Below are 23,228 nucleotides of genomic sequence, written 5' to 3' on the forward strand. Positions count from 1 at the left end.
TCCTTGCTGTACCATGCATCGGTAGTTGATTCCTTATTATTTATTTATATTCTATTTGATAGATATGACACATTCTGTTTATTCATTTACCAGTTGGTTATTCATTGTTTCCAGTATTCAGCTGCTGTCGACATTTATGTACCTATCTTTGTGTATGCATATAATTTCCTTTATCTTAAGTGGATGCCAAGTAGCATGATTGACTCTTACTGTAAATTTAGGTTTAGCTTTTTAAAAACTGCCAAATTGTTTACAAAATAGCTGCACTATTTCACACTTCCACCAGCAGCATATGCGCATCCCAGTTTCTCCACCTCATCACCACCAATAGTTATTGTTGATGTTTTGATTTTTGCCATTCTAATTGATGTGAAATGGTATATCATTGTGTGTTTACTTTGCAACAATGAATGATGCTAAGCATTTTTAATGTGCTTATTAGCTTTTAATGTGCTAATTCCTATTCAGAGCCATTTGTATATATTGGTAAAATGTTCAGATTTTTTGCTCACGTTTTAAATGGGTTGGTTGTCGTCTTATGGGTTTTAGGTGCCTTATACAATCTGAATAAGAGACTTTTACAGATGTAACGTTTCTCAGTGAAAGAACAAACTATTATGTAGCAGACAGAACAAAGCCTTTCCCCCAAGATACCCAGGTCCCATTTCACAGAACTTACGAACCTGTTGCCTGAAGTGGCAAAAGGGATTTTGCAGCTGATTAATTCGATTAATTTAAGATCTTGAGATGGGACCATTATCCTGGTTTAAGTAGGTAGACCCATTGTAATCAAGAAGGTTCTTACAAGAGAAAAGAACTGGAGACTGGAGTGATGCCCTTTAAAGATGAAGAGGGGCCAGGAGTCAGGGACACAGGTAGCCCCTAGAAGTTGGGAAAGGTAAAGAAATGGATTCTCCTTTGAAGCCTCCAGAAGGAATGTAGTTCTGCTGACACTTAGATTTTACACTTCTGACTTCCGACTTCTCCATCAGTAGGATAATAGATTCGTGTCTTGTTATAAGCCACTAAGATCAAGGTAATTTGTTACATTAGCTATAGGGAGATAATCATCTTTTAAAACTTACTAGTTTTCTATTTTAATGAAGTCCATTTTACTAATTTTTATGGATTGTGTTATTGGAAGTTTTAGAAGTCTCATGGTCTTACTGTTCTTTCATTTAGGTCTGTGATCCATTTGGAGTTAATTTTTGTGTGTGCAGTAGGGATCTAAGTGGGATTTTTATTTGTTTTGGTTGGGTTTGGGGGATTTTTTTCCCCACGCTTTTTCTTTTTGGTGTGTGGGTACCCAGTTGCCACTGCAACATTTGTTGAAAAAACAAACTACCTTTCTCTTACTGAATTGTCTTGAGACCTTTGTCAAAAATAAAGTAACCATAAATATAAGGCTTTATTTCTGAGTTTAATTCTGTTCCTTTGATGTATGTGTCTATTTTTGTGCTAATACCACTGCCTTGATAACCATGACTTTATGTTAAGTTTTGAAATCAGATAGTGAAGTCCTCCAACTTTGTTTTCCTTTTTCAAAATGATTTTGGCTATTGTAGGTCCTTTGTATTTCCAGATAAAATTGAGAATAAGTTTTCCATTTCACACACAGCCTTCTGCGATTTTATTAGGCAGTGCCTTGAATTAATGGAACAGTTTGGGAAGAATTTTCTTGATAATGCTGAGTTTTCCAATTCACGATCATGAATCTGCCTCCATTTATTTAGTTTCCATTATTTGGATCTTTAATTTCTCTCAGTAATATTTTATAGTTGTCATTGTGCACATCTTGCACCTTTTTGTTAGAAGTTCAGCTGAGTGTTTCATGCTTTTGATGCTATTGTGAATGGAACGATTTTCTTAATTTTATTTTCAGGTTGTTTATTGCTAGTGTGTGTATATCTTTATCTTGTGTCCTGTGACCTCATCAAACTTTGTTTTAGTAATGTAAACATTTTTGGTGTATTTCTTGCCATTTTCTACGTCCCAAAGTCATGTCATCTATGAATAAAGACACTTTTATTCCTTTCTAATCGGAATGTCTTTACTACTAAATTTGTTAATTTATTTCACCAGCTAGAACCTGCCAGATAATGTTGAATCATAGTGGCAAGAGGGGACATCTTTGTCTTGTTCTCCATCTTAGGGAAAATGCATTCTATTGTTTACCATTGAATACAACGTTAGCTGTGGCTTTTCACGAATGCACTTTAACAGGTTGAGGAAATTGACTTCTATTCCTGGTTTGTTGAGTTTCATTCTCTTGAATTTGTCAGTACTTTTCTATGTCTCTTAAGGCTAACTTGCGGTTCTACTCCGTAATTCTATATTGTGTATGACATTAATTCACTTTTGAATGTTAAATCAACTTGACTTCCTGTCCCCATGCTGTGTAATTCTAGTCACCACTGGTCATGCTGTATCATCCATTTCATATGCTGCTTGCTTGGTTTGCTGCTATTCTGTTGAGTGTCTATATCACATTATTCTGCAGGTTTCTTGGAAAAGGTAGGTGGGAGTTAGGAATGAAAGATTGTAAAGGGTTGTGAGAAGACGTTCTGGGGAGATGGTTGTGCTCCATATGGACACCTGGTTGTGTACCTTTCTCAAAAGTCTCAAGGCTGTGTCAGTTTTACTTTTACTTTTATATAAATTGTGTAAGTTTTCTTAAAAGGCAGGGTGGGCCAGGCGCAGTGGCTCACGCCTGTAATCCCAGCGGTTTGGGAGGCCGAGGCAGGCGGGTCATGAGGTCACAAGGTCAGGAGATTGAGACCAGCCTGGCCAACATGGTGAAACCCTGTTTCTGCTACAAATACAAAAATGAGCCAGGCATGGTGGCACGTGCCTGTAATCTCAGCTACTTGGGAGGCTGAGGCAGGAGAATCGCTTGAGCCTGGGAGTGAGAGGTTACTGTGAGCGGAGATCATGCCACTGCACCCCACCCTGGGCAACAGAGCAAGACTCTGTCTCAAAAGAAAAAAAAGCAAGGTGATAGAGAATTTTCAGGCTCCTAATATTGTTGCTTGTCTAACAAGTAAACTTTAAAAAAAATTCCCAGACAGCATAAGTCATGTGACAGTGGTAATAAGTGTGAACATTGTTTGCTATTATTGTCTTTTAAGAAGCAAACCTGTGTCTTAAGCTTATTTGCTGTGACTCCTCCTCTCACCCAATGATCTGGAGCTGCTCACCTGAGCCAGCACCTCCCATCACTCACCTGTAGGTAGGATTCTGAGTGTCATTCTTACGTTGAAGTTTAACAAATACACCAGCACTTTATTCCCAAAAACCTTGGTACTGCATGAAAAGTTATTAACTGAAAAATGTTCTCCTGAATTATAGTGAAAAAATGGATGTATTTTATCATAATCCAAGATACCCAATTTGTAGATAGAAAAATCAATAATGAGAATGTATAAAAAACGAATTCTGTAAAAGTGAGTAGAGTGTAAAATGGGACATGAGGGTATGCCGTGTGCCCCGGAGGAAAACAGGGAGGTGGAGGGGCCGCTCCATGTGAGGCACATTCTGGTGTCTCTCCTGTTACCATCATCAGCGTCTTGATCCTTAGAGAGCTGCATTCGTATCGAACACACCGACGTAGAAATCCATCACCCTCATGGATATCGAACACACTGACGCAGAAATCACTTGCATGGGTATCGAACACACTGATGTAGAAATAAATCAGCTGCATGGGTATCTAGCACACTGATGTAGAAATAAATCAGCTGCATGGGCATCTAAAACACCGATGTAGAAATAAATCAGCCGCATGGGTATCTAACACACCGATGTAGAAATAAATCAGCCGCATGGGCATCTAACACAACGACATACAAATAAATCAGCCGCATGGGTATCTAACACACTGACATACAAATAAATCAGCCGCATGGGTATCTAACACACCGACATACAAATAAATCAGCTGTATGGGTAACTAACACACAGACGGAGAAATCAGCTGCATGAGTATCTAACACATACACCAATGTAGAAATAAATCAGAGCCCAGAAGGGCATCTCAGGAATAACAAGGGGTAAACATAGTCACACTGAGACTACTGAGAGCCGCACAGGCCCTCCGCCTCCCCTTGCCCTCTCACTTTCGGACTGACACAAGAAAACACTTGGTTTCTTCCCAAACTGCTGTGTAGAGGAAATGTGTCAGTGCATCTTTGAGATGACAGTATCAAACATCTTATAGCATGTTTGTATAAGGTGCTTTGGAAGCAAAATTCATTATGCTAAAATAAACGGTTCATTATCTGAAAAGTGGTTTAAATTCTCAAGAGTGTCTACGGCAAAAAGTCATTAAACAACTGTTCAGACTTGCGTGAAGTAAATCTGTGTTTGAGGGACTGAGATTGTGGTGCATGTTTCTGCTGCAATATATAGCAAATCGTTTTTCTTCTTACACAGATACCTCTTCTGGCTCAGAAGACGAGGGCTCAGTGCAGGGGGACTCCCAAGGCACCCCGACCTCCAGCCAGGGTTGCATCACCATGGAGCACTGGATCAGTCAGGCCATCCATGGCTCCACCACGTCCACCACCTCCTCCACCTCCTCGTCCTCCATGCAGAGCGGGGGCAGCAGGGCTGCCCACAGGCTGGCGGAGGTCATGGCCCAGACCCACATAGGTGAGCACGCTTCACAGTGTCTTTCTGTGCCTGTTGTCTAAATGCCTTTGTGGGTGCAGGTTTTCCTCTGTTTGCATCATGGCTGTGGAATCCCTTGGTGGAAAGAGCGCAGAGCCCCTCTGGTCCCTGGGGTGCTTCGGTTGGATTGTTTCTGGAATCTCCTTTACTGCTTCTCATGCCCAGATCCCTCCCACAGCTGGAATTCCAGGGGCCTTGCTACTGGGGAATCCTGCAGCCATATGCACTTCCATCTTTTCTTCTCACTTATGCTCCTTTGTGAAACCTTTACAGTCCCAGTCAACAGGACAGGGTTTTAAAGTATGCTCCTCCTGACCACGGGAGTCATTTATGGAAACGAGGGCTTTAACCACGGCTGCTTTACGCTGCTGTCTGCCACAGGTGTTCAGATTTCTTGGGCGTGGCGCACTGTTTTGTGTAGGTTCTATGACAAGGGAGATCCTCTGTGTTAGAAAAAGAACGAAGTTAGGATCACTGCCCTACAACGTTTGAAGATGCCGTGGAAAAGGAGTGAAGTGAGAATTACTAGAGGTAGAGCCGGCGCGTGGAGGAGCGGTGATGAGCCTTCTGTCGCTCTGCCTTTGAATGGTTCAGGACTACATGTTTTCCATCAAGTATGGGACTTGGGTTGACTAGGATTTGGTGTGTGTCTCTATTAAAGCAGTAATCGGAGACGACTGTGTACCATGTTGCCGATAACGGAGCACAAGCCACAGGCTCAGACCCTCCCGGCATCAGCTACCACAGGAAAGCCTGATCTCTGCAAAACCCTCAGTGGGAAGCAGGTGGACGTCATGTGTGATCAGATAGCCCACAGACACCCCAGAACCCCAGAATGTTCACTTCTAGATCACTGACTCCTTGACACCCAGAGGCGTTTGGGATTGACTTGGGTCCCAGCCCCTTCGGTGCCCACTGACACTGAAAGCGTCAGCTGTTTTCTGTCTGGAACAGGAGTTTGCTGTCAGGAGAGCTGGTCTGTCTCACTTTTCCCAATAACTGCTGCTGGGATCTTGAAGTCCCTTCTCCTGCTTTAGGCTTTGAGTGAGGGAAAAAAAATTGAAAAAAATAATTTTTCTCTCTCAACTGTTGTCGGTATAAAGGAGAAAACAGAAATACTCTTTAAAAGTTTGCAAAGTAGTACTCAAATGCAAAGCAGTATTACACTTCAGTTTGACACAGTTTCAGGAACATGTACACTCATTTATGTGAATTAATAACCTATACTTGAAATTACAGTAGGTTGAACATTGAACAGAAATGTGTGACTTCTACATATTTTTCCATACTAAAATTCCATGTGTATATTGGATCCCAGGATAGTGGTCGAGGCTCTGCCAGACCTGAACGGGGAGGCCAGACAGCACCTCTGCCACTTGGTAGAAGCATTTGTATCCTCGGAGTTTATTCAATTTTAAGGAAATGCACAGAATCTTACCTGGAAAACACATATTTTTGAACAAATGAAGCACTGCACTTGGGCCTCCCTTTGTGGGTTGACCCTTGCAATACTGGAGGAAGTTTTAGTACAAAGACTTAATTTATCCAAACTGTGAGGGGCTCCTAACTCATGTACATCAGGGCTCAGTGTGACCCAAATGTAACTCTCAGGTGATCACGTTCCGGTAATTTCTAATTGGGCACAAAGGTAATCCTCGTAGACTATCTGGACATTTTCTATAAGTTTGGGATTTTTTTGGAAAAGCCATGGCAAAATAATGAAACTTGAAGAGGAGAAATATTTTGTGTGGCAAAACAAGAGAAGTAAAAAGTCAGATGTGCATGTGACCTTCTGAGATAATCAGAAGCCTGTGAATGAGAACTCAGCGTGTGTGATCGTGTGTGCGCATGCGTGTGAGAGTTCTAAGGAGTCCAGGCACAACATAGTCACACTGGCCACCCCTTCCAAGGGATGGAAGGAGAGGCCACAGAGGCTGCTTTCATGGGAGGGGAGAAAAGCCCAGGGCTGCAGACCCCAGGTCACCCAGTCTCACAGAGCTGGCCGCGCTTCTACTTGTTGTTGAAGCGAAATCTCAAGTCCTTTGTGGATTTTTTTCCACCAATTTATGCCAGCAGTTAAGTAGGAACATCTCACATATATCTTCACAGTCAAGCCAGTTTGGCATAAGATAGGAAATCGCATTCTAGTTTTCTTTTTCTACTGCTTTACCCGCTGTCCATCTAGAAGCTGTCTGCAGCGCTTTCACACCTCGGAGCTGAGAGGAGGCCTCCGAGACCCTACCATCCAAGTCCGCTGAGGATTGAGGGTTGGTTCTGCAGGAAGTCGGGTGGCCTGCCTCCAGGTGGAAAGTCGTGGCACTGACGGACGGTGTGGCGGACCCTCCCCTTAGTGAGAGCCGATCATTCGTCTCTTCTCAGTCACGGGTTCCAAGTGAGTGGCGTTGCCAAATCGACTTGTGACACCAGACTGACACCCTCAGGAGGGGCTGACGCGGTGCCCAGGCGGCTCAGCACCCCCAACTCCACCCGGTTCTCGGATCATAAAGGAGCATCGTTTCATGGCCTCTTTTGTGCCTCGATTTTCTTTGTGCTGTTTTTGTGCGTTCAGTTGATTTCGCCGTCTAAATGGCCTCCGGGCGGGTGCTGACACGGGCAGTGTGCGGTGAAGAAAGGCTTTTGAGGATGAGCACCACTTTCAGCAGCACAGAATATCACGCTTCTGTGGCTTCTGTTGCGTGGGACGGTGGTGGGTGATCCTGAAAAGCTTCTGTCAAAGCAGGATTCAGAATCCAGATCCGCGCTGTGGCGCCCGTCCTCAAGATTCTAGGTGTGACGGGCGTCGTCAGTGGGCTGCTTGACACATCTTCCTCAACGTTTTATTCATTAACTAGCAAAGCATGCTTTTCCCCATTTAGCCGTTTACGGCTTGACTTTCTCTCCACGGGGTGCTGTAAGAGAAAGAGCTCCATGCGCTCATTGGCCTTAGGCAGTCCTTAGTACACATTAGGGTGTAAAGGTGGTTTTTTGAATGACTAGTATTGTTTGTACTAAGACAAATAATAGTAGTTCTTGATGTCTCCCCCTTTTGTAAAGAAAATCCTATGAACTGTATATGTGTTAACTCATGTAATCCACCCAACTACCCTACATGGTCATAGCCATTACTGTTCCCATTTGATGAAGAAACTGAGGCACGGAGAGCTTAAGGGACATCCCCAAATCTCCAGAAGTTTCCAGTGCTGGGTTTCCATTTCCAGGCCCTGGGCTCCAAAGCGCCAGTAAAGCCCTGGGCTGTGTCGACGGTGGCTGACAGGAAACGGGACCCTTCCATAAACACACACACGGTTCCTGGTGCCCTGCCATCGCCGGTCTAACGTTATTCTAGTAAAAACGCCGCTGACGTGGCTCCTCTTAGGAAATTGAGGTTTCACCGAACTCTACTCCATTTTCGGCAACATGAGTTATGCTGAGGGTCCCCCTTTGTGCCGAATGTTTGTGGCAGACATGGCTGAGATCGGCTTTGGCTTCTCACGGCAACCCCAGGGTGAGAGCCTGCACTCCGGTCTCTTCCTAAGTTATGGCTTGCTCAACCTGCAGAGCAAACGCCACAACAACCAGAAACACTCATGATGTGCTTCTTTACAGAAAATCATTCTGCACCTCCTGACGTAACCACGTACACCTCAGAGCACTCCATACAGATGGAGCGACCACAGGGTTCCACGGGGTCCCGGACAGCGCCCGAGTATGGCAACGCCGAGCTCATGGAGACCAGCGGTGGTACGTCCCAAAGCAGAGATGCGTTTTTTTCTGGTAAACGGTTTGTGCTGATGTCCCGTTCCGTGCCCGTGACTGGGTGTGTTTCTTCCTGGGGTGCAATCTGCTGCCATTTTATCTGCTGAATAACTAACAGTGGTTCAGCAACTGAGAAGTTCTTGTACAGGTGTTCAGACCATGAACAGTCACTTAGAAGAGCAAGATGAAGTTAAATGTACAACAGAATTACTGCCAGATGGGCCGATATGTTGCTTTAGACTTAGGAGGAAAAAGGGTCTTTTTATCCATGTTGGACAGAGATGTCAGCGACTTGGTAAAAGGCTCTGGCAGGGGGCTTCTCCTTCCTTCCTTGTGGCCTGGTCTTGGTATGTTCTGATTACAGCGGCCGTTTGTATCACCTAGCCCCTATTCTATTTAAGTCTCAGTCCTTCCTGGGGTCATAAAAGTCAGTGCAGAGCCTAGCAGTGAATGAAACACAATGCCCCTGTGTGAAGCCTCATGGAGCAGTTTTGGCATAGCATCATCTTGCAGTGCATGGGACTCACAGGTGGACAGGGAGGCCTATCCCAGCCCCAACAAGTAGACAGGGAGGACTATCAGAGCCCCGACACTCACAGTGGACAGGGAGGTGTACGCCCTGGGCTTAGATAATGGTGCGTCAGGATAGCCTTCCACCCTTTAGCACAGAGCTTGGTGTTCCAAAGGCCACGAGGAGTTTCAGACCCTGGACCCCGGACATGTTCCAAGACTCTTACGTTATGTCAGATATGGAAGCCCTGCCTCAGCTTCTCCCAACACTCAGCTTCTCGGAACACTGAGCTTCTCCCAACACTCAACTTCTCTGCCAACATAGAAGAAGCATCTCGATTCTGCTTTTCTTTAAAAAAGCAATGTATTGCTATACATACATGTTTTATACTTAACTGCATATCTTAGAGTATAAACTTTGACATATAAAAATCTCCATAGTGGTTATCTGTGGGGCACAGGATTGGCGCAGAAACAGGCACTTTCCCTTTGAACTGTGATGTTTGCCTTGTTCATACTAAGAATGTGCTCGCGTTGGTTGTACTCTTTGCTTCTAAGTTTCTATAAAAAGAGAGCAGTAGACTGATGCATTCAGTGTCCTGGGAATAGAGGCTGTCCTCTGGGTCTGAGTGCTGCCAAGCCCCACCACTCCCTTGGGCGGTGAAGTCAACATTTCCGTGCCCGAGTCTTCTCATCTCAAATTGGGGAATAATAACCATAGGCTTGTGGTGAGTTTTGAGTCCCTATGCATGACTCAGAACCATTTGGCACATGGAGGGTAGCACTAGGGCATTGGTTTGCCATCTGTAAGGGGAGGCATCAGCACCACCAGGTCAGAAGTTAAGGGGTGACCCTGGACACCACGTCTGTGGCAAGGTGGGGCTGTGAGGCTGCCTGTGTGTCAGGAGCACCGTGCTTCTGTGCCCAGCTGTGTGTGCCGGGAGCACCACGCTTCTGTGCCGGCCTGTGTGTGTGTTGGGAGCACCACGCTTCTGTGCCTGGCTGTGTGTCAGAAGTGCTGCACTTCTGTGCCTGCCTGGGTGTGTGTGTGGGGGGGCTGGGAACACCACGCTTTTGTGCCTGCCTGTGCCTGTGTTCTGAGCCTGCCTGTGCCTGTGTTCTGTGCCTGCCTGTGTTCTGTGCCTGTGTTCTGTGCCTGCCTGTGTTGTGTGCCTGTGTTCTGTGCCTGCCTGTGTTCTGTGCCTGCCTGAACACCACGCTTCTGTGTGCGCCCTTGCACTCCAGCCTAGGCGACAGAGTGAAACCGTGTCTCAGATAAAAAGGGGGGGATTTTGTAATGGAGATAACAAAACATACGTGATTGGGCCCTAAGATGACTTTTCCTCCCAGCCTCTTGCCCGGCAGGTCAGTGTTCTGAATCTTGGCTAGCCCAGCGTTTTGCTGTCATGTGGCTTTTTATTTTTATTTTTATTTTTTTCTTTTTTCTTTTTTCTTTTTTCTTTTTTTAAATTTATTTATTATTATTATACTTTAAGTTCTAGGGTACATGTGCATAACGTGCAGGTTTGTTACATATGTATACTTGTGCCATGTTGGTGTGCTGCACCCATCAACTCATCATTTACATCAGGTATAACTCCCAATGCAATCCCTCCCCCCTCCCCCCTCCCCATGATAGGCCCCGGTGTGTGATGTTCCCCTTCCTGAGTCCAAGTGATCTTATTGTTCAGTTCCCACCTATGAGTGAGAACATGTGGTGTTTGGTTTTCTGTTCTTGTGATAGTTTGCTAAGAATGATGGTTTCCAGCTGCATCCATGTCCCTACAAAGGATGCAAACTCATCCTTTTTGATGGCTGCATAGTATTCCATGGTGTATATGTGCCACATTTTCTTAATCCAATCTGTCACTGATGGACATTTGGGTTGATTCCAAGTCTTTGCTATTGTGAATAGTGCTGCAATAAACATACGTGTGCATGTGTCTTTATAGCAGCATAATTTATAATCCTTTGGGTATATACCCAGTAATGGGATGGCTGGGTCATATGGTACATCTTCATGTGGCTTTTTAAAACAAAACTAAGTATACTTTAAATTTTCATCACTAAGATAGTGTATTCGGCCTCTTGTAACAAAGTACCACACAGTGGGTGATTTAAACAACAGACACTTGTCTCAGTTCTGGAGGGTGAAATCGGAGACCCCGAGGTATCATAGGGCTGGGCCTCTGGAGGTGCTGAGGGAACCTGTCCCAGGACTCAACCCGGCCTCGGGTGCTCAGCGATCCTGGATGGGGTACCTGTCACTCCAGTCCCTGCCTCCATCATCATGTGAGCTTCTCGCAGTGTCTGGACCTCTCTCTCCTCTTTCAAGGACCGAGTCATTGGATTTAGGGTCCATTCTAACCCAGTATGACCTCATCTTAACCTGATCATAAGATGGCCCTGGCTTAAGGTGGTTCAACTTGCGATTTTCACCTTTACAATGGGTTTATCAGGTTGTAACCCCATTGTAAGTCCAGGGGTATCTGTCTCTGCACAGGCCCTGCTTCCAAATAAGGTCACAGATACGAGGGGTGATCTTTTGCAGGGACACGATTCAACCCACAGCAGATACTGAAGCTCACAGTTCCTGACTCCCACATCGATCTTTGTAGAGGACTGTTAGGGTGAGGGAATGGTGGCAGGACCACTGACAACACTGTGTTTTCATTTTGGAGTTTTAGTTTTTTTTGAGGTCTCTGGGAAGTAAAGGCCAGGAGAATAATGTAAAGCCCAGTGATTTGAGCTCACGCTATCTAGGTGGTTCTGTGTGGGTTTTCTTACTTGGGCAGACTTTTCTATCTGATTAGCTCTATCCTTTTTGATTCTTACACCTAGAATAGTTCTGTATCAGGAGTCTTTTATGCTTTTTTCAGTACACCAGTTAATTCATTCAAATGAGATCTCCTCTTGCGAATTTTAACTTTTATGTTGCCTCATTTATGTCTTCAGCTTCATTATAAACCATAATATTTTAAAGTTAAACAGCAAGCTTAGGTCCAGCTTTTAAGTGTAAAGTGCATTAAAGATTTACATATGGAAAATTACAGAAACAAATGTGATGTGTACCTAAATTGCGGTGACTCCCTTAGATAACCATTGAGGAATTGTTAGTTTTCAGGAATATAATCCATGATCTTAGATTTTAACTTATTTGTTCACAAATTCAGTCAGCAGATATTTATTGCTAGACATTTTCCAGGGCTGGGATGCAGCAGTGAGCAAAACAAACTGGAGAGTTGGGTCTGAGGGAGGAGGTCGCACAGGTAGTCAGAGATGTGTGCGATGGGGTGGGCACGCTGGGTGGGGAGTGTTTTCTGAGGGGATGAGAAGTCTCAAATTTGAACCAAACTCTGGAGATGCGGAGGGAGAGGGCCGTGCGGAGGTCTGCCGGAGGAACGTCCTGAGTAGCAGCGAGAACCAGCACAGAAGCCTCAAAGCGGGGGCAAGCTGGGGTGTCCGGCAGAGGAGGTGGGGCGGACCCCAGAGTGGTGCACATGTGCACAGTGGTCTTCTGAAACCTGCCTTCTGTGGACCCCCTTCTCCTGACCCACAGTTCATTCTACAGCTTGCCTGCCACCCAAATAATTTTCCTGAGAACTTGGCAGCCAGAATGGCACAGCATCAATCTTATTTTAGATTCTTATATATAAAATTGGGCATACGCCCAGACAGCCTGCGTCTGAATTGAGGCGGAACAGTCAGGATTTCCATCATTTCTGTTCAGTGGTTTTGTCTGCATTGTTGGAGTGGATGCACCCCCTTCCAGACGTTTGCGGAACTGGAAGAGCAGACCATGCAGTGAGCAGGAGCTGGGAGGACAGAGAGAGCCGGTGTGTGCAGGACCTGCAAAGAGAGGTCAGGAGAGGAGCTGCCTTCGTAGTTTTCAGGTATTCTTGAGATTCCCTGAGAACGTAGAGGCGGAAGCAGTAGACTCGCCAGCAGCCGTTCATAAACAGAACGAGCACCCCCTAATGCGGCCACGTGGGTGGCCGGCACTGTTCCCAGGGGTGCCCAGCCTGCCGCGTGTGTGCTGACTGCACAACTGTGGTTGTGATGGCTTGTCTGCCCCTGCATATTCAAGTTAAAAACTGTCGTTGCAGGCCCACGGATGACAGTAACCAGCCCCCGGGCTGGGGCGTCCTCTCCATGCATGGGCTGACCTATGGAGTCATTCGTTTGGACTCCGAAGAGAAGCTCTCCGTGCTCACCATGCAGGATGTCAGCCTCGTGATGCCTGGAGGTGAGTGTGCGTTGCGAGCCGCACAGATTAACCGGTTATTAAATGCTTTTCTAACACACATCACCAAAGCCCACATTCCCGTGTTCCCACGTTCCCACGTTCCCACGTTCCCACGTTCCTACGTTCCTACGTTCCTACGTTCCTGTGGTGCGTCCTCTGGCTGCGAGCCTCACTCCCAGTCTTCTGAAGCCCTTGTCAGGCTTCAGACATTTGAGGCAGCGTTCCCTGTCCTGGGAAATGATCAAAAAGATGGGGAAGAGCAGCTTTGCACAGTGGGGCCTCAGGCTTCTCTTCCCTGGAAGGTTTCTGGGCCAGTGCAGTGTCCACACTGGTGCTTGGGCAGCTTCGCTTCTCTGCCCCAGAGGACGTGCCCGTCCATCACCTTAAGGCACCAGTCAGAGTGGGAACAGCCAAGCTTGACTGCCCCCATGGCAGATACGTGTGAAAACCTAGGAATGTGAGTCTGTGTGACCATGAAGCCTCTTTTCAGCAGTAGAGCCCTTTTTCCAAGTCTCAGAAGCCTTTTCCACAGATGCGTGAGGAAGCACCCAGCTGCAGGGCCCAGCGTGCCTCCCACCAGCCCCACATGGAGTGCCCAGGCACCTCCCAGGAGCCACTTTACCATTCTCAGGGTGCACACACCTGGCGCTCAACTCATGGGGTCACAGGCAGCATCAGCTCCTGGCTCTCTGGCCCCTGAAAGGGAACCTGGCTCTTTTCTCAGCTGGGGACCCCAGAGCCTGTGTCTCCTGCTGAGCCCTCCAGGCATGGGGTGTGGGCTCAACCCAGCAGGGTAGCCATGCCCGTGCGAGCAGTGCTGCCACCATCAGCAGCGGGTGCAGGACGCCAGGTCAGGTGGGTCTCAGCAGGGACCCCCTCCCCGTGGAGTCTCACACAGGCAGACCCCTCATGCCCCTTCATGGTGAGCTGCACTGGGGCCAGGCGCTCCAGAAACTCTTGCCTTTCTGTTCGCCTGGTTTGGCATAAAAGAAATGAAGGCAGCCCTGGGCTTCCCTCTGCCTCACTAACCCGATTCCCTGTGGACGCCCTCCAACATCCCCGCGGCTCTGCCTCTGCTTCCAGCCCTCCAGCCCCTGTGTCCAGCCCACTCCCTGCCCCCCAGCTGTGGCCAGGCCCCCTGGCTCCCTTTCTTTAATATTTAGTTTTCAAATAAATGGAGCTTCATGGTAAAATCTTCAAAAAGTTCTGAAGGACACAATGGAAACGCTCCTTTGTGACTGTGAGAGCAACCGCGAGCTTCCCATGCTCCCCGTCAGAGGCACCTGGGGCTGTGGGACAGAAGCGTGCGCCCTCCACCCTGTGTGTAATTTTCTGCCCTGGGTTTGGGGATTTTCTCACATCATGATAGATGTGAGAAACTGACAGAAACATGACAGATGTGATAGACTGCCTACACACGCATATTTTATATCTTGGGGTCCTTTGTCAGCATGTAACGAGCTCCGTGCTGTTCTCGAGGTGGCACAGTGCTACGTTGTGGGAGCACTAAGGTTATTTGAGCCAGCCCTGTTTGGTGATTTTCCCTCTTTTGCTGCTGCGGTGCGTGACCCCTTCGTGGCAAATGGAAACAGTTCTTGAAGTGGGAGTTCTGTTTCAAAGAGAACTACCGATGTAGCTTTTACGATGATTGTCTTTTTGAAGCCTGTGAGGCTATACACCCTGCTGAGCGGTAAACAGCAGCACTTCTTTCTCCACTCCCTTATCTGCCCTATTAGCTGACTTTTACTTTTGTCAATATGATGGGTGAAGAATCTTTCAGTGTAATTTTAATGTGAATTTTTCTTCCTGTGAGTTTAGCTTATGTGTCCGCTGTTGCACTATTTAGGCACCTGTACTCCAGCCCAGCGGGTGCTGGCTGTTTCAGGCTCTTTCTAAACAGTTCAGCTGTCACTAATGCACACTCCACCCCTCTGAAGCGTGAGGCTCTTGGCTCGCTAATCAGATCTGTAGCTTGCCGTTGGGGGGGATATAGGACGTTGTTGTTCAAAGCATCAAAGTGCTGGTGGCACAGATCATTGAGAACTGATCAGCACTGAACCATGTGCGAAGTGCTCCAGGGGTGTTCTCGGAAGGACTCACCTTGCACGGGGCATGAAATCGAAGGTTCAGATTCCCCTAAGACATTAGAGGCTTGATTTGCAGAGTTCAAGTTGCACCACAGTGCTGATGTCCATGTGGCAGGTGGCCCTGAGGTTGGTTCTGAGGGTCCTCCCCAAATCTCAATGGCAGATGTTACACCCCTAAGTACAACTTGCACACTAACGTTAGAGCAGTTGAAATATTTATTGATGTTTCAGCTCTGAAATTGGACATATTGCTGCAACAGGAAAAATCAAGGTCAAGGGCTCAGTCCCCTGAGCCTGCCCCCGCTTCGCCAATGGCAAGTTTCAGGTCTCGCTTGCTTCTGGATGACCACCTACAAATCGGGGTTGCCATGTCCTTCTACTTAAGGTCAATAACGCGCCAGACTGGCTCACGGTACCTAGGGCAACACCTTGACCTACTCTCACCAGTTCGTTATGAAGGACCTGTGAACAGCCAGATGAAGAGGTGCATTGCTCCAGGCCTGGTGGGTGGGGGCGGGTTCCAAGTGCAAGAGCTTCTGGCCCTGGGGAGTGGGAATGCTGCCCTCCCAGCATGTCAAGGTTTTCCCCAACCTGAAAGCTCTCCAACCCCACCATTTAGGGTTTTCTAGAGGTGTCACTGTAGACATGGTTGATGACATCTTTGGCTATTGGGGATTGACTCATCTCCAGCCCTCTCCCTCCAGGTCAGAGGTTGGGTTGGAGACTGACAGCTCCAGCCCTCTAGTCCTGCCTTGGTCTTTCTGAACCCGAGAACCACCCTGAAACTGCCTAGGGGGCCCCAGCTCCCAGGCCTGTCCCGACTACACAAAGGCACTCTGACCACTCGCAAGATTCCAAGGGTCTTAGATGCTCTGTGCCCAGAACCAGCTGAAGACCAAATAGCTACGTCTCCTTGGATGGCACAATCACAAGCTCTCATCAGCTGTCGGTCCGGGGCAGGTGTGCTGAGAGAGCTTTGCTATGGCCCTGTTGCTGGCAATCTCTGTTTTCAAGCCTTGCTGGGCAACAGACGCTCTCTGGTCATTCCCCAAGCTGATTGAATTTCCAGTCTTTTCCGTTTGATTCCACTGTTCTGGCCCAGTTCTTCTGAAGCCTCTTTCAACATCGTTGCCTCACCTGGGCGCTGAGATCCTGTGACCCTCACCCAGCAGGAGATACGGATGCCAGGATCCGGCTACCCTACTTCCAGTTGGATTGTGAAGAAGCCGGCTATAAGCCTTCCCTTCCTAGGTCTCTGTAATGCCAGAAATGGGATGTTTTAGAGTTCATTATTATTTCATTTTAGGTCGATACGAGCGACATACAAATTTGAGTTGGGCAGTTCACTGGCCAGGCACCTGACTCTTCTGGATAAGAAACAGGCCCCACACTGCCAGGACACAGAAGGGCAGCCCCTCTCCCCACAAGGTCGTGACAGAAAACCCCAGCTCCCGCAAATGCAGGAATTCTACAGATTTTCACTTAGAAGAAAATGCCACCCAGGAGTACCCACCCCGATTAATTTTCTCAAAAGTGGTTTTGCAGAGGCTCAGAAGAAAAGTCAGGACACAGGACGCCAGCCAGCCCCATCTTCCCAAAGTCACTTGCCCCGGGGTCACCCACCTGCAATCAAACTGTTAGACATGCCTTTTATTCTCAGCTATTACCAGAGCAAATATTCCTGGAGAAGCACGCGTTCGAGTAGGGTGCCTCTTTCCCGAGGTCCTGGAGAGCGAGGCTTCCGCAAGTGACTGGCCAGGGACCCTGGAAACTTCACGGTTGGCGAGCTGGAGGGTAGAGGGGGCAGAACCCTAATGGTGGGTGAGTTGAAAATGGAAGAGCGTTCTTCACCTCAGTCTCCTGGGGTCTTTCCCTTCAGGAACTGAAGAGGTGAGGAGGGCTGTGCAGTCTCAGACAGGTGCTACCTGGGCTTCGAAAGCCGACGCATCTGTCCCCAGAGCTGGGCAGCCGCCAGCCCAACCCACCCTGTAATAACTGAAGTCCTTTATCCCCACCTAGAGCCAGTCCGGGGGTCGGGTGCACACTGTACTTGACCAACCCATGCCATACAGGCAGTGCTGATGTCACTTTCCTACTTCAACGCCCACCCAAAGTATACCTTCGGGACATTGGAAAAAATACACCCCTTAATGTAGCCCCAAGGCCTCTGCTCTCCATGAACCTCCTGAGGGCGACTGCAGCATGGCGAGCAGGGAGCCCTGGGCTTCTTGATAAAAGTGTAAAATGAAGCTCTGTCTGAAAGGACACCCATCTGTTAGATTTGGAAAACATCTAAAGGCCGTTTGCTTTTCACAATGAGTAGACTCTTAGGAATGTATTCCAAGGAAAGGCAGAAGATATGGAGAAACAAATTCAACAAGAATATTCTTTGGAGTAATAGCAAGGGAGGGAGGGATGGAGAGAGAAGTAGAGAGGAAAAGGGAGGGATGGAGAGAGAAGTAGAGAGGAAAAGGCGAACAGAGGAACCGGGAGACGGGACAGACACAGACAAGAGAAAGAGAAACAGAATGACAGAGGCAGAGCAGCTAGCTCGTTTTCAACTTGACCTCCTGGAAGAATCTAGCAGGATCATAGAATCCTCAGCACATCCTTGTACTAGGACAGCCAAGTTTCAAGCCAAAGTTTCCCAAACTACAAGGTAACAAATACTAAGACTGGAGAAGCTGTGCACGTTCTTTTCCAGCTCCTTTTTGCAGCATCAGCAGAATGGGGCAGGTTGCTGCGTTCATTCTAAAAATCAAAACTGCAAGAGGACTCAGCTGCGGAGATGGGGGTGGGAGGGCAGATGTTCTCTTGCTCACGGAGCTCACACCCCGGAGACGGCCAGCACCTAACGCTGCCTCCACAGGTTCCATGGAGGACACGGGAGAGTCTACGGCCATGTGAAGAGCAGATTCACATTTCTGTGGCTCCCTCCGGGGGGAGCTAAGAGCTGTATCCCAGGAGTCCTCCTCGCTCCCGTTGATCCTGCTGCCCTAGCCGTTAGCATCTCTGCCAATCTTCATGAAAGAGCCTGTTGCACCGCAGTCCAGCAGGGCCACAATATTCAAAATGAAAATTGTAATGATCACTCTTCTGACTGCAAAATCCCAAGTCAGAGAACTTCTCTCACTAAAGAAGCCGGGCGGGGCGGGGGGAGCTGGACAGAGAAGCCGCCCTGGCTGTGGGGTGCTAAAAACTGTGACACCGCCTGGCACCAGCGATGAGGGACTCACGCTCGACCCCAGAGGGAAGAATAACAAGGGGCCACCGCGGGTCTCCCCCAAGCTTCCAGCTGTCAGGAAATCTTGTCCAATAACCCACCTTGCCATGCCACCTGCTCACCTGCATTCTGTAGAAGTAGTAATGTATCATTCACGTCCCAGCAGGCCAAGTGGGCAGGAAAATGGGGCCAAAAAGTAGAAAACCATGACCGTAGAAGGCAACGTCACGTGACTGAGCTTTCTGGGTTGTGCGTCCTTGTGGTGATAAACACAGTCCCGAGCTGAACACCAGAATGAAAACGAACCTTCCTCCGTGCTGAAGTCGGAAGAGATGTGCTTGGCTATCTGCAGTGCCTGCCTGTTTGGGCGGTGATTACTGCAGGTCACACGTGCTGTACAGGAGGAGGGCAGGGAACTCTGGAGCCAGGCTGGCCGGGTGCAAGTCCCAGCTCCGTGGCCAGCTCTGTGATCTGGGACAATTCGCCTATGTCCTCTGCCTCTTGATTTCCTCCTCTGTAAAATGGGGGTAATAGTCGCATCTATCTGAAAGGGCTATGTGAGAATTAAACGACCTTGTCAATGTAAGGGGCTGAGAACAGTATCTGTTCTTGGTGAGCAGAAGGATGACCAGGAGGTGACCAGCAAAATACCCCTTTCGAAGCCTCAATACTATTCCGTAGTGAGCAAAGACATAGCTCCTCTACGGACGAAGCCATTAATAGTCGATCCTGGCAGGCAGAGTGCAGATTCCTTCGAATCAGAAATTTGAACTCTGGCCAACGACTGCTGTACTGATTGAGTAAATCTTAGGATTTGTTGTTAAGGGTAAAGTAGTCTACAAAAACAAACAGTCTGAAGGAGTTTGAGAGGGTGTGGACTCAGCTGCAACCCCTCCTCCCAAGGCCGTTGGTCAACATCATCTCCAGCCCTGTGGAAAGACAGAAGCAGTGAAGAAAATGTCGGACAAACATTTGGTGTGTTTGTACACTTCTCCCAGAAATCCTAAATGCTTTGCATGTTTCAGCTAATAATTCCTTAAAATGGATTATGCTGACCATTTTATAACCTACTTCACTGCTCTCCTGTCTAAATCCATCCCTTTGTGACAAATGTTTTACACTTGGCTCATTTTTTTCAATTGTGTTTGCTGTCTTACCCCCATGTAAAGGATAAACGTGCATGCTTATGTTGATTTGACTGAGACAGCTCATGCTAAATATGTCTCTGTTCCTTGAATGTTGACTTGTGATGGTATCATTTAAGTCTCTTACTTTTTCCCCTTGAGTCAGCAAAATATTCCATGTTACTTTGAGCAAAACTTGCTCACTAGTGTTATGGAGGGTATAAAAACAAATGGAATAAGTTTCCTGCCTTCAGGAGGATTGAAATCTCAAAGTCGGTATGACAGCAAGGATGGGAGTCAGCTCAGTTTGCAGCTTTTAAAACATGTTGGAATCTTTCCTCTGCCACTTTTGATGGTGAGACCCTGAACCAATCACTTCCACAAGCATCAGGCTCTCCATCTCTGACGAGGAAGTAAAAAGAGCAATCTTGACAAAATTGTGATGACTACAGACGTGTACCTAACCTCTTATTTACCGCCTCCTGATAGAAGATATTGTAACTCATCCCATTTGAGAGCTGGTGGTGATCACCCCATCCTGTGAGATTCAAGTATAATAATTATCTGGAATCCCCCATCTTCAGATGAGAAGACCCAGCAGCCCTGACAATGTCTTCTGGAAACTGGATTTTGTTTGAAGGGTGAACTGACTTCAAGTTTCTATTTTCACGTATTGTCCTTCCTACGTGCCTCCTGGGGTTTTTCCCTTCCTCCCAATCTACATTAACCTGATAACAGCCAGCTATGTTTTCTAGAATTCCCCTAAATTGACTCATACCAAATACTGAATACAGTAGATTGGGAGGGTTCATTAAATCACGATAGAGCAACCTAAAGAAGGAAAGTAGACACCTTTGTTCTTAAAGGGTCTTCAGCCATCCCACCCTGGAGAAGGTTGCTGATTGCCTCTTCTCCTCAGGCAGTCTTGTTACTATGCATCCCTTTTTTTTTTTTTTTTTTTTTTTTTGAGATGAAGTCTCCCTCTGTCACTCAGGCTGGAGTGCAGTGTCATGATCTTGGCTCACTGCAAGCTCCATCTCCCAGGTTCAAGTGATTCTCCTGCCTCAGCCTCCCGAGTAGCTGGACTACAGGTATGTGCCACCACAGCCAGCTCATTTTTGTATTTTTGGTAGAGACAGGTTTCACAATATTGGTCAGACTGGTCTTGAACTCTTGACCTCGTGATCCATCCACGTTGGCTTCCCAAAGTGCTAGGATTACAGGCGTGAGTCACCACACCCGGCCTGTATCACTTTTTATGCCTCGTCTTCATCCTTACAGCTTCTCCTTCCTAGGGGCCTCAACTCCCAACCCCGGAGTAAGGGTCACAACTGTCCATCTTCATGCACCACAGCTTACTTCCCCTCCTTCTCCTCCCCACCATGCTTTTCTACAACCAGAATGGAGCCCCAGAGAGATCTGCTAAACTAAGACAGTTCTCAGCCCTGAGAGAAAAATCTACTTCCCAGTTCTCAGTCCCGCTAAACTATTGTTAAGATAAAGAAGGACCATGATAAATCCTATTGGCTAAGAGAAGAACGTTCTCCAGGTTGCCATAGGATAAGAGAGGAGGTGACAGAATCTGCAGCCATTTGGTAGAATATGTGATATATGAATCATTCTGAGGAATACGTTAAAATTCTGTAGTCATATCTTGGAAAATGGTATTTCCAGCAGAGGGAATAATGTAACAAAAAACCCAGGCAGAAAACAAATGAGTGTGTGTGGAGAACAATAATCATGTGTTGTGAATGAAGGATTCCGTGTCATGAGTGAGAAATGGCTGACCGAAAGTAGGGAGATGCAGATAGGAAAATACCACGGGAAGACTGAACATCGCATCAAGTGATTTCGGTGATTCTGCCTGCAGTGCAAATATTTTGGGCTCTGAAGTGAAGTCATCAAAAGGTATACGTCTGTCATGGAGGATTGGTCTAGATAGCCTCTCAGATCCCACTTGGCTTTGAGATCCTTGATTCTGGGTCACACCTGCGGGTCTGGAGGGCAGTTCTTCAGGGTCATGAAGGAAGGATTCCAGGAGGCTGAAACACGAAGGACATTCAGGTGACCACATCAAGAAATCGAGTGGGGTAATAAGAACCTGAACTAAAAGGAATGCAGTGTAAATATGAAGGAGAAAGAGGAAATGGGAAATTGATTAGAAACGATAAGTAGAGAAAAAGGGGAATATGTGATCCCAAGGTTTAGAACAGTATTTGTAAGTTATAGTCCCATAACTTCTTGCATAAACAGTATCTATGAGAGTCATTTTAAAAAGAAGAGCAAACTTCCAAGTTCCACTGAAAGACACCAGCATCTCTGTGGAGTGAATTGGGGAAAGAGAATGAAGAGGTCTGTTCAACTTTTAGACACGCAAAATGTGAATTGAATTGCATGAGTGACATCAACAGTGTGAAGATATTTAGCAGGAGCTCTTTTTTCTCTTTTTGGCCTATGGTATTTAATCCTTCTATCATCATTATCGTCCTTTCTCTAATTTAGTGTCTTTGAACCTTTATTCAAAAATCCACTACGTATATGTAACATGTTTGTGAGATTATTACTAGACCCTCTAGGAGGTTTCATTAACCCAGTTTTCTCTTATTATACCAATACCACACTATCTTGATAGTTCAGGTAAGTCCTCCACCTTTTTTTCCAAGTTGTCTTAGCTCTTTTGGGTTCTTTAAATTTCCAGACACATTTTGGAATCCGCTAGTTCATTTCTACTGAAAAATAAAAAAGTAAAATAAAATCATGCTGGGATTTGGATTGGAATTGCATTAAACCTCTGATCCACAAGGGCAGAACTGACATCTTAACAATATTGAGCCTGCTGATCCATGAACTTAGTATATAATTTCATTTATTTAGTTATCTTAGCATCACTGCGGGCTGTTCAGTGTATAGATCTTACACATCTTTTGTCAGATTTAGTCTGAAGTATTTCATGTTTTGATGTGCTATAAATAATATTGCTTTGTTAATTTCCATTTCCAATTATTTCTTTGCCAGTGTATAAAGACATAAATATTGCTTGTGTGTTCAGCTTGTATCTTGCAAACTTTCCAAAGTCACTTATTAGTAAGTAACTTCTTATTATTAGTTTTAGTGGCTTTTTGTGATTCCAGGAGATTTTCCACACAGGTGATCATGTCACCTGCAGATACAGATACGTTTACATCTTATTTTCTAATAAGAGTGCATTTTATGTATTTCAGCTTACCTTATTGCACTGACTAGATTCCAGAACAATGCTGAAAAGCAGTGAGAAAAAAGTCATCAGGTGGGATGGTAAATACAGCCCTTGTTCTTCCATTTTGACCTGAAGCACCCAGTGTGATCATTTTCTCATTTGATTTTTGTGAGGACTTTTTGTTTCCATTTGTTTCCTTTATTTTTAAAAAATACACTATCTTTTAGGCAGTTTCACGTTCACAGAAAAATTGAGGGAAAGGTGCAGAGAGTCCTTCTATATGCCTTCTCTTCCCCCACATGCACACCCTCCCCCACTAACAACTCTCCTGCCCAGAGGGAGCATTTGTAACAACTAAAGAACCTACGTTGACATATTGTCACCCAGAGTCCACAGTTTACATGAGGGCTCCGTCTTG

At 46.5% G+C, this 23,228-nt stretch overlaps 1 protein-coding gene across 4 annotated transcripts in view; it reads left to right on the forward strand.

The window, feature by feature from the left end:
- LOC139361614 (disco-interacting protein 2 homolog C-like) overlaps nt 1-23,228 on the forward strand; it is a 133,697-nt gene that overhangs the window by 108,983 nt on the left and 1,486 nt on the right. For 2 of the 4 annotated variants that reach the window (XM_071090214.1, XM_071090215.1), the window contains exons 3-6: nt 4,432-4,650; nt 8,275-8,409; nt 12,665-12,827; nt 13,041-15,379. In XM_071090214.1, the coding sequence (XP_070946315.1) occupies nt 4,432-4,650; nt 8,275-8,409; nt 12,665-12,827; nt 13,041-13,641 (1,118 nt within the window). In that variant the 3' untranslated portion in view covers nt 13,642-15,379. Of the gene's footprint in view, nt 1-4,431; nt 4,651-8,274; nt 8,410-12,664; nt 12,828-13,040; nt 15,380-16,573; nt 16,898-23,228 lie in introns of those variants that run through there. The other 2 variants (XM_071090218.1, XM_071090217.1) reach the window with 2 other exon arrangements.

This window comes from Macaca nemestrina, unplaced genomic scaffold (assembly GCF_043159975.1).
Source record: "Macaca nemestrina isolate mMacNem1 unplaced genomic scaffold, mMacNem.hap1 Scaffold_69, whole genome shotgun sequence".
Lineage (NCBI taxonomy): Eukaryota > Metazoa > Chordata > Mammalia > Primates > Cercopithecidae > Macaca > Macaca nemestrina.